The sequence below is a fragment of the Paroedura picta genome, chromosome 1 (assembly GCF_049243985.1).
Source record: "Paroedura picta isolate Pp20150507F chromosome 1, Ppicta_v3.0, whole genome shotgun sequence".
Lineage (NCBI taxonomy): Eukaryota > Metazoa > Chordata > Lepidosauria > Squamata > Gekkonidae > Paroedura > Paroedura picta.
Window position 1 is genome coordinate 165,516,822 of NC_135369.1, and position 12,200 is coordinate 165,529,021.

The window sequence follows — 12,200 nt, forward strand, 5'->3', positions numbered from 1 at the left end:
TTGCAGTACACAGCCTGTGAGAAAAACCTTGTAAAATAGGGCTGCATTTACCTGTAACTCTTGTTCATGAGTGGTCTTTTGTGCAAACACACATGGGATCATCATTGCACAGGCTTGCTGTGGAAATATTTCTTTAAAGTTCTCTAGAAGAGTTGGAATGCTTTGACCTTTCCCATGGGCCAGTTCTTTTCTGCCCACCTGACATGTAACAGGCAAGTGTTCCTCCCCTAAAGTCCTTTCTCCACTGTTGTGGAAGGACCATCAGCACAAGGATCTCACAGAAGGGAAAGGAGGAAGGGAAGTGTGTCTGCACAGAAGATCACTCAATGAGCAATTACAGTTAAGTGCTACCCTGTTTTCATTTTCATAGCTTCTGTGCAGTTCCACATGGAAGAATAGCAAGCTCAATTACTCGAAGGAGGTGGGTGTGGGATCCTCAACAAGGACTGCTTTATCCACAGCCGCATCTCATCTGGAGCGGACAGTGACCAATAGTTTTGGAAGAATATCAACAGGGAAAACCAGGTGACTGCCTTGAAGATGCTGTCCAAAGAAGCATTGTCAAGGAAGGCTACAAAAGATGACTGAGACATGGCCAAATGGGCTGTGATGCAGAATGGGCAGTTGACCTTGGAAGTGGCTTCATCGTATAAGTCTTCATCACCGAGTGTGAGATCGTCTGGGAGGAGGCTACCCACCCTTTGTAAGGACCAGCAAGTTGTCCTCCTTCCGCAGAGATTCAGTACGGTCTATATAAAAGATCAATGATCTATGGACATCTAAAGTATGCTGGGTCCATTCTTTTTCTGGTGTGCAGAAGAGAAAAAAAAATGATTGGCAGGACTATGTACTGGGAAACATGAAGGAGGACAATTCAGGAGGAAGTCAAAGCTTGGGCAGAGTATGACCTTATCAATATGAAATCAAGTAAAGGGTGGAGAAGAGCATAGGTTCCTGAGTTCTTCCACCCGGTGGGCAGAAATAATAGGTAGGAGAAAGGCTATTTTATAGGACAAGAAAGGTAGTTCACAAATGGCAAGGGGCCTAAAGAGCTTGAACATTAAGAAACAGCACCAGTGAAAGGCTCCACTGGGGAGCAGGAGGGGGTGTCAAAGGGTGCAGGTGAAATAGGTTCTTAAGGGATTTCTTAGAAATCTGGGCCAAAAAAACAGAGGAGCCTGCAACAGCAACATGGAAAGCTAAAGTGGCTGACAAATGAACTTTGACTGAAGGAACTGCCAGGCCTCTATCTTTCAGATGTGATAGGTATTCAAAAATAAAGACAAAGGTGGGAAGCTGTAATTGCCCAGAGGGAGAATCTGGACCATTTTGCAGTATAAGGCTTCCTTGCTGAAGGGTGCTGTAGGGATAACAATACTTGTGCTATCCTGTCAAACCATTCTAATGGCTGTGTATCAGTCAGCCTATTAGGTCTAGGAACTGGTCATCATGGTGAAGATATGAAGCAGGTATTTCACTAAGGACAGAGACATGGAGCAGCTTCTAGACAGGGACCGCAATGAGCCAAAAATGGTACCCCTGAGCCAAAAATGGTACAATCAGACTGCAGTGGGACCTGTGCCTGAATTTGGGCAAAACCCCTCTGTACCAAGTGAGTTGGGGGAAGGCATAAAACATAAAAGAGGGTTCCTTGCAATGTCAATTGAAAGGTGTCCCCTTGGGCTTGAGTATCTGCCACGGCCAATGAGCAAAATTGGGGACACTTGACATTCAAAGAAGTTGGCCCTAATGGTGGAACACAGGAAGTAGGTAATTGTCCTTTATAGACCATTCATGTGTTGATATGATACCTCACATGAAGCTGCCTTATGCTGAATCAGATCATCAATCCATCAAAATCAGCATTGCCTACTGTGAGTGGCAGCAGTTCTCCAGGGTCTCAGGTGGAGATCTTTCACATCATCTCCCATCTGGTTCTTTTAACTGGCGATACCAGAGACTGAACTCAAGACCTTCTGTATGCATAGCAGAAACTCTTCCATTGAGTCACATCCCCTCCCTCTGCTATTCCATTCACCACCCTGACAATGTGGATACCCTCCAAGGATATGGCATGCTGAATGGCCTGCGCCAAAGGAGAGAAGCTTTGAAGCAGAGCCAGTACCTCCCTGTTTGTTTATTTAGAACTTTGTTGCAGTGTTGTCTGTGGCTTTCAGCATGCATTTGCCAACAACTAGGGCCGTAAATGAATCCAAAGCATATCTAACTGCCCTGAGCCCAACAGGTTAATATACCTCTCCTGTTCAGAAAGGGACCAGTGGCCACTGGCCCTGTGAGATCCTCAGTGGTGGGCCTCCTTAGCCTGAAGTTCTCCAGGGTCTCTTAGACCCATTATGCACGGGGGTTTTAGCGCACATTCGGGGTGGAATGGCGGCGACTAAAATCACGGATAACGCACGGAGCCAGCTGCAACCGGCTGCAGCTTCGGTGCATGCCGCCGAAAAAGCCGCGTCAGTGAAACGCGGAAGAAAGCGCAGCTTCCGGGTGAGCGGGGCGCAACCAGAAGCGGCGCCCGGATCGGCGCGTGCATAATCGGTTACTCTGGGTTTTGCCGCCGTTGCGCCCCGCCCCGTGTATAACCGGTATGCGTCGCGTCTTCCCCGTCCGCGTTTTCCATGTGACCCGAAATCGCAGTTTCGGCGGCCGTGCATAATGGGCCATAGTGAAGATTTGAATTTCATGTGAGGCCATCCCAGGACAACTCCCTCCTCCCCAGAAATGGATGACAGCTCTGAGAATGGATAATTTCTGCTGTGTGTGTGTGTGTGTGGGGGGGGGATCTGACTGCATGTTTGAGTATCTGAGAAACTAGTTTTGAAGTGGCCTCATGAACAATCAGGCAAAAGGCACCACAGTGGTGGTCAAGGCCGTGAGTCCCAGAAGTCTGTGTATAAATCTAATTTGTTGGAATCTGGAGGAAAACATGAGCACCATTGTTTGTATGGCGAGATGTGCCCTGACCACACAAGAATCCAGGTGGGCTCCAATGAAAAGAGTGCACTGGGTACAGGATGGATCTATTCCAGTTAAAGTGGAGGTCCAAATAAGTTAGTGAGAAGGCAGCTCATAAGGGGAAGGTTCAAAGCACTCAGAATCTTCTAGAAAGCTTTAAAGAAAAGACCTCCACAGCAGGCTTGCACAAGCATGTCCCCATTTGGGAACGCATAGAAGCTACAAGGTTGAACTTGAGGCAAAAGGGTAAAAAAGCTTGTTTGTCCTTTACTACTTCCAAATAATTAAATATAAACATGCAATAAGTGCTCATATTTACTGAGAACATTTCAAATGGGAACAGAGGTTTCCCCGCCCCTCAAAAAATAAAAGAAGCTCCCACTACGGTGGGATTTATATTATAACTAATAATAATAATATTGCTGTACTGATCCTAAACAAGTCGGATGGGAACATAATCTCAGTCAGAAAACACCAATTAAATCAGTCTGAAGTGCTGAACTAATACAAGGTTACAGATTTAAATTACCATTTTGTGAAGACTTTAGCATTTATTTACTTTATATTTCATCTCACGGAGAACTGGTACTAAATCAGAAATGGTGCTTCTGAGTGAATAGATTCAAAATGTAAAACAAAAGTTAGGGGGGAAACTTGTTGAAAGCCCTACTTCAAAAGTTAGGTAAATTCATTTTACAATTTTCCAAGACAGTTTATATATTTAGTTGCTGCAAGAACCAAGGCATATGGAGGTTCAAGAAAAACAGACCTCTAATCTAGTCTATGACGACACTGACATTTTAGGGTAGATCTTACAAATGTTATTTCACTCAAAAATATTAGAAATCAGTGAACCAAGTTACAGAGTTATCACAGAAATGAATAGTGTATTATAGAAGATTTCCACATTGTCTAAATGCAAAATACTAGGCAACCTGATTTTTGGCATAGTGAAATGAGATTTTTGGTTTAGCTCAATAGCTAGACATTGTTTGGATATATATGTCTAACAGTGGAGCCAAATAAAAGGCATCAGTTTTGAAGCATGTGTAAAGCTGTACAGCTTGTACAGTAAGTGCCAGGGTACATTTATTCATTTATTTAATTTTATTTTATTTATCATTGCATTTCTATCCCATCACTCCCACAAGGGCTCGTGGCGGCTAACAATTTTAAAAACCCCAATACATAAAACCCCATAAAACCCATAACATTATAAAACACAACTCAACCATCCCCTTATAATCCTTCAATTGGCAGCAAAAAACTAGGCCTCCCAGCCTAAGCTTAAATCTTAACTAAAAGGAGACACCTAATGGAGTGGGTTTAAGTATAACAAATGAAGACTATATTTTACTGTTCTTTGTATTATCAACTTATACTATCTCGTTTCTATAATTCTATCTTTATGGAAAAAAAAGTAAGGGCTAATTTGCAAATAACTGAATCAAGCACGAGGAACACCCTGATAAAATATATTGTATGAAAGACTAGCAACTGTAATCAGATTACAGAAGCAGAGGCCCACAGAGGTGAGGAACATATTTTGTGGACTTAATTTTTTTTTTTCAGATGGAAAAAAAACACAGGAACATTTGGAACTCTCTGAGAAAAAAAAAACTCCTGTAAGCATTTTTTCCCCCTTTAGAATCAAACACTCTTTAAGCTAAGCTTTTTAACCACTCAGACAGTATAGCATGAAATTTTTATGCAACACAACATTAGTCCTTGGGATAATATAAGTATACATTTTTGAAAAAAATATTTATTGTGAACAATTTTGGCAATAAGGTTTTAGATGGTAAAGATTTTCGCATTTTCAGTTTTACAAAGCTTAAAACTTGATATCCAAATATGCTGATTGTCTTTGTCCACACAATGACTTTCTTCTCTCCATTACAAACATCTGTTGTGCAATTTGAACTTTTGTACTTTTAAATTCAGTAACTAGGCCAATTAGCACAATTTTACATGCAAACCAAGTCATAAACTTGAAATTGCTAAAGCAGCACGTCCGCCTCTGAGGGTCTTGGGGGTGAGTCTGGACACAGCAAAATAAGTTAAGGGTTGATAGGAAAATAAATATGGCACATATATTTTTTTAATTGTGTTCCCTTCCCAATCACAACATTTCTAGAAATTATGCAGTCAACACCCAAAGGCTCTTACCCATTCTCAGTACTTGTATGGACAGCAGAAACAATGCCTTCTAATATCTGGAGAGGATCTTTTTTCACAGAGAATTTGCCATGGTCACCACTGTCAACATAGCAATAAAATAAAACCAAAATAAGCTCATAGAACTCACTCAAGAATAAATAAATCAGAATACTTTACTTAAAGGGATAAAATTCTAGGCTGAAGGAAGCAGTTAATCATTGTGAGCTACACATATCTCAACTTGAGTTGTATCTTTTATCATTATTTCACTATAAGGCACAAAAAGTAATTAGAAAGCAAAATGTCAAGACCTTCTCCTCCAAATTATATCAAAAGAAAAGAGACAGGGATAATTTATAAACTGCCTTCTACTGTCTTTGCTTGAAGTAGAAACAGCTGCATTTATCAGCATTAAAAACCCAATGCCCTTGTTTATTTGGTGCACCAAACTCAAAAGGAATGCTAAACTCTACCTAACATTAACTCCTTTGCCAGCCTTTGCAAAGTACTCCTTGTGTGAAGTGGAAAACATTTCATTAGAGAGGTGTGTCAAGAGTTTATGACTCTTTGAAAGAAATGGATGACACATCAGCTGTCTTCTCACTCCCTCAAATGCCCATGAAAGGAGGCAGCATGATAGTTTTAAAACAACGTTGTTGTACAATCTTTGAAGCAAACATCCCCACCTATCGTAAGACACCGAAAAAGGAAAAATGATCAGGGTTGGTTAATTAAACTAAAAAGGATTCTTTGTCATTTTAGTTAATTTTAGGGTTGGTTGATTAAACTGAAAAGGACTCTTTGTTAATTTAGAAGAAGAAGAAGAGTTGGTTCTTATATGCCTTTGCTACCCGAAGGAGGCTCAAAGCGGCTTACATTCGCCTTTCCCTTCCTCTCCCCACAACAGACACCCTGTGGGGTGGGTGAGGCTGAGAGAGCCCTGATATTACTGCTTGGTCAGTGCTGTGAGCCCAAGGTCACCCAGCTGGCTGCATATGGAAGAGCAGAGAATCAAACCTGTTTCACCAGATTAGAAGTCCACACTCCTAATCACCACACTAAGCTGGCTCACACCCAAACTGGCTCACCAAGCTGAAAACAGATAGTGGACCTTGGTATTTGACTTAAAACATCTTTAAACCGCTCCTGTTCTCCCTAATATTTGGGAAAATCCCCTGTGGGCGGAGCGCTGTCCAGGACATATCCGGTGTTCGGACTGCGCTTCTGCCCACACGGGCCAATCTAGCCATTCACAGTGAAGCTGGGTGTGACCAGATTGGGCCAGTCCCTGGAGAGCCCACCTCCAGAAGCCTGCCATGAGCTGCACAGCCAGCCTCATGGCCAGACGCTGCCTGGCCATGAGGACGCTGCTCCTCCACTGCACTGCCTTGACCACTGGCCCACATTGTCGGCCTTCCCTCCACCAGGACTACAGGCTTGGCTGCCACGCACTTCAACACCTGGCTGCCGCCATGCACGCTGTGCCCCTCCAGTGCAGCATGCCGGCTCGCCCACCTCCACCCACCTAGCCCCAGCCACAACTCCAGGTAGGGATGAAGCCCGCTCCTCCGTCAGGGCCCTCCGCTAGTACACATTGCATTCCTAGATGCAACAGGCTATTTTCCTAGTTTCTAAATAAATAAATGCCAGCTGAACTTTTTAAAAATGACAATGCAGTGATGACTAGATGGAAATAATTTTTAAAAACATACTTTTAAATTTGACAAGAATGGCACTTTTTAGCTTAACGCATATAGCTTGACTCACCTTAAAGCTTCAACAACTGTAGTTACAGCTTTTTGTACTATATCTCTAGAGGAAAGTCCTAGATCTCCAACAGCAACTTCCAGAAGCTTCTGAATCATACTCAGGGGCTGGCCATCTATACACATGGTTACTGCTTGCTCACTGATTTTCTCCTTTTGTGATCGGGACAGATCATATAAATGTCCATATTCCTGTAGAATGGTCTATGTAAAGAAATATTTAAAATGGACACAATATAATTTTCTGTTTCTGTTGGCTGCAGAGGAGAGTAATGGGTTTAAACTACAAGTACAACGATATAGGCTAGATATCAGGAAAAAAATTTTCACAGTCAGAGTAGTTCAGCAGTGGAATAGGCTGCCTAAGGAGGTGGTGAGCTCCCCCTCACTGGCAGTATTCAAGCAAAGGTTGGATACACACTTTTCTTGGATGCTTTAGGATGCTTTGGGCTGATCCTGCATTGAGCAGGGGGTTGGACTAGATGGCCTGTATGGCCCCTTCCAACTCTATGATTCTGTGATTCTAATTCACTTCCCAAAAATACTGGTGATATGTTAATACTGATGAAAGGTCGAATTTCCTTGCTAACTGAAACTTTGTTCCTGAAGACATTCAAACACACAAAGCTTTATTCTTATGGGGAAATCGATTATTTTTGCCAGTGAACAAAGCAATTTTTAGGGGCTAATCATAGAGGACTAATGAGCCATAATGTCTTTTTAGGAAAATTCATGATTGCATATTTATTGCTATTTAAGAAATTGTCTTTATTACAAGACACTCAGGAATAACACTGGCTTATGTCCTGCAGCTCCCTGCATCATCCTAAAAGTTGCTCTGGAGAATCGGGAGAACATGGGATGAAGTCCACAGGGCTGAAATGCAAGAGGGAGAAACTGCTGCATCCTACCTTCTGCAATTACAAGTATCTACTGTCAGCACAAGGCAGCAGACATGCAGTCTGGAAGCTCTGCCCATGAGGCTGGGAGTTCGATCCCAGCAGCCGGCTCAAGGTTGACTCAGCCTTCCATCCTTCTGGGGTTGGTAAAATGAGTACCCAGCTTGCTGGGGGGTAAACAGTAATGACTGGGGAAGGCAATGGCAAACCACCCCGTATTGAGTCTGCCATAAAAACGCTAGAGGGCGTCACTCCAAGGGTCAGACATGACTCGGTGCTTGCACAGGGGACACCTTTACCTTTACCTTACTATCAGCACACAGGCATATTCATATTTCATTAAATAAAACAAATAGAGTGACGAAGACCCAAATTTCAGATCATTTTTTTTAAAAGAAGGAAAATACATTTGTCACTACTGCAGAATCATGCATCCAAACTTCTCTGCTTTGGCTAACATTTCCAGTTTACCTGGTCACTGTTTTTCAAGTAAGAGACAAAACTGTGGCCGAGCGTCTCCAGATGTGCAAATGACTGCTGCAGATGAGCCAGCGCATCTTCGTCAGTGAGACGCCTGTGGGCTACGCCTGCTGCATTGTCCCCCTCCGAACTCTTCTTCCGAGCTTTCTCGGCAATATGTTTCACTGACTTGATAGCCTTCTTAGTCATCTCTATCCGAGCGTCAACTGACAGCTGGGAAAAGATAATGTACGCATCAGTTGCCATTGTCATTGGAAACACAAAAGGGGTGCTTGGATGCTCCAACCAAAAGCGAGAGGCAGGATTAACTAAGCAATGGATAAACAGTGATTAGGATATTGTGTTTGCTTGTAAAAAAAGAAGAGCTGGTTTTTGGTGCCCCTCTTTTTACTACCTGGAAGAGGCTAAAAGCAGCATGCAAATGCCCACCCTTCCTTTCCCCACAACAGACATCCTGTGAGGTAGCTGAGAGAGCTCTGAGAGAACAATGACTGGCCCAAGTGTCATGAACCATGAGCTGATTCGCTCGACCAGAAGAGACCCCCTCGTACAAAGCTGCTCCAGACACATGTGGTGCTAAGAAGAGATCCAAGAGTTGAAACAGAATTGAGCATGGCAAGTGCAGGGGATATTGGCAGAGACAAGGATAGGTGGTCTCTGTAGTGGTATGTATAGGGGGGCTGTTTCGGCAGGAAGAGGGGTTCACATTGCTAAAGGCTCTATAAAAAGGCGCGAATAACTGGAGACATCTGGTCTGCCCTGCCTGTTGTTCCTGGCAGTAAAATTCCAGCATCTACCAGGCAGACCAAGGACACTGGTAGATAAGAGTGAGTTCTCACAGGGGGGGGGGGCGGCTCTCTGGACCATAAAACCTGGCCAAGGAAGAAAGAGAGGTTTCAGAGAAATGTCAGGAATTCTGTCAAAGAAAGGTGGGTAGAACTCTAATGAACTTCTAGCCCAACTCTCCCGTGCAAAATAGGAGGGCGGATATGACACCAAGGTCACCCAGCTGGCTGCATAGGGAGGAATCAAATCCGGGTCTCCAGATCAGAGGCCACCGCTCTTAACCACTACACTGCACTGGTTCTTTTGAACCACAATCCCACAGTAAATTCATTCTTTTGTCTCTGCAGTTCCTTCACTGACTCCATTACCAAACTTTAAAGGCTCTTCCTTTCTTAAGAAAAACAAACTAAACAAACCCAAAACACCCACCCAATCCTCAAATGTGTAGCAGTCTGTAGCAATTTTGAAGCATAACTTTGTACCCTTCACATTGTCTTAAAAATCCTTTTGAAGCTACCAGCTGGAAGAAACTCTTACTGGTAGGGTATTTTGATTCATGTTAACCCACTGTCCAAAAAGGGTGACAAATAAACAGATAGGCAACAGGAGGTCTTTGCATTTACATTCCTCCCTCCCAAAACAAATCCATCACAAAAGCACACCGTGGTTTCCAACCAAGCACACACTGTGAGTTTCATTATCTTCTCCGAAAGGATGCTGAGAATTCTTCCAACTCACTGTTTCTCACTGAAAAATGGATTGCATGGCACCACAAGCTGACGGGTCCATATACTAGAGAAATTTGACTGTACTGAGAGGATGGAAGTTTCAAGGGGAAAAGTAATATATAGACACCGCTGAAAAATAGGAAAAATATTTTTCCAGCTCTGTGCTTGAATCCCAAATCACCTCCAATGGTGAAGAACAAGCAACTTCTAGTATACCTTCCTGTGGGGCACATTCTATTCACTGACAATGTCTCAGCTTGACTAAAGGAATACAAATGAATTTTTCCACTTATCCCTTATTCAAAAAAACTTATCCCTTATTCAAAATTTTACATGTTGGAATTACAAATTTAGTTCTAGCTTGTACATCTTCTTGTGCCATTTTCTTCTTTTATATAGCACTTTCAGTATGTAAAGCGCTATACAGCTGTTTGCATTTTATGTAAATGACTAGCTTCAAAGCCTGTTCCTAAGAACGGGCCTTGAAAGGGTCCACTTCCCCTGGCCCCCGGCCAGGCAGCTTAAGGTGGCTTAGGGCCGCAGATCACAGCTGGATCAAGTGGGCGGATGGGGGCTGGCCAGCTTGTTAGCAGGGCCCGGGACAGAGCTCATTAGCAGGCAGTCAGCAGACCGGGAGGCCTACCTTAATACCACACTGAATCTTTCCACTCATTCAGTGATCTATAGACTAGCCTATGCTTTTTTGGGTACTGCAACAAATGGTTGTTGCCAACTTTAGCCTTTTCTACCTATTTTAAAAGAGCCTCTTGTGGCGCAGAGTGGCAAGGCAGCAGACATGCAGTCTGAAGCTCTGCCCATGAGGCTGGTAGTTCAATCCCAGCAGCCGGCTCAAGGTTGACTCAGCCTTCCGAGGTCGGTAAAATGAGTACCCAGCTTGCTGGGGGGTAAACGGTAATGACTTGGGAAGGCACTGGCAAAACACCCCATATTGAGTCTGTCATGAAAACGCTAGAGGGCGTCACCCCAAGGGTCAGACATGACCCGGTGCTTGCACAGGGGATACCTTTACCTTTTTACCTATTTTTAATTCAATTATGTCATTCTAATTATCGTGTTTTATGTGCAACTCTGTACACCGCCCTGAGCTGGCTCACTGAGAGGGTGGTCTAAATATCTAAGAAATAAATAAAACTAATCAGGAACAGGAGTCTAGCCATGCAGGATCTGACCAAATGTCCATATTCTTTTCCCACAGCGACCAGATAAAATGATCCCAGTAATCTTACATAAGGATTCATTATTGTGTCCCATAAAATGGTTAGCAGCATATTGCCTCTGAACATGGAGCTCCTTATTATACTTTAAGCAAAAGTAGTCCTTTTCTAACTTATTCTGCAAAAGAATTTGTTTAGCATCTCAATTACTTTGCAAGCAGAACAGTTCCCGGTCTGTTCTCTCCTTTGTATATTAAAGTGCCCCAGCTCTGGCTAAAGCAATGCAGATGGCAGTATTATGCATACATTTAGATGGTTTTGTTGGATGCTGAAGAATAGCAAAAGTACTTGACATCCTCGGAAGTCAAAATGATCTTGCTGGCAAAGAGAAGAACGTTTAAAGAAAGAATAACAAGGACAAGACAATGCTACTTTAATTGTACATTCATCTTTGCACAGCGCTCGAGCACTGTCAAAATGCCACATCATTTCTGAAACGTGCAAAGAACAATCTTCCTTACTCGGGGAACGTTTTGAAACAAGCATATCTGCTCCAGCTACTTTAAAGCAACGGTTACAAAACGGGAACTTCAGCCTCACGTTAAAGGAGAAGGAGGCAGCTGAATGGATTTATTAAATGACATTTTGCTTCCGTGCTTTTTAAAACAATCAGATGCAAATTACCAACCTGTTTATACAAAGGAAAGCACATTCAACGTGGATACATGTAGGCTTGACCACCTTTTGATGGTGGCTGGAGATCTTCTGGGATTAAGCTTGCTCTCTAGGCTACAGAGATCTGTTCCCCTGGAGAAAAGGGCAGTTTTGGAGGGTCGAGTCTATGGCATTATACACTGCCGAGCCCCTCTGTTCCTCAAGCCCCCCCCCCGGCCCCTCCACCAGGCTCCACTCCCAAAACCTCCAGGTATTTTCCAACCCAAAGATGGCAGTCCTAGATACAAGTTCTAACCAAATGTGTTCACAGTAACCAAGTAGGCTAAGTGAACATGGTAAATAAAAGCCAAACAATAGATTTCCAAATTAATGCATGGCATTCTGTTAACCTTTTCATCTTTTATGACACGCAGCACACGTATCAGAAAACAGAGGATAGTGACACAGTGGATACATTGCTATAACTGGAAACAGAAAGCCGAAATGATGCTCAGAAGCAAAAAATAATAATAATAATAATAATTCAAGACGGAAAGGTCTGTCTCTCAGGAAATATTA

General features: G+C 43.1%; 1 protein-coding gene across 2 annotated transcripts in view; it reads right to left on the minus strand.

Moving 5' to 3' along the window:
* Positions 1–12,200, minus strand: part of NBAS (NBAS subunit of NRZ tethering complex) — a 221,377-nt gene that overhangs the window by 35,693 nt on the left and 173,484 nt on the right. For both annotated transcript variants that reach the window (XM_077310978.1, XM_077310987.1), the window contains exons 45-47: positions 8,270–8,491; positions 6,901–7,103; positions 5,143–5,232 (exon numbers count right to left, since the gene is read on the minus strand). In XM_077310978.1, the coding sequence (XP_077167093.1) occupies positions 5,143–5,232; positions 6,901–7,103; positions 8,270–8,491 (515 nt within the window). The remainder of the gene's footprint in view (positions 1–5,142; positions 5,233–6,900; positions 7,104–8,269; positions 8,492–12,200) is intronic.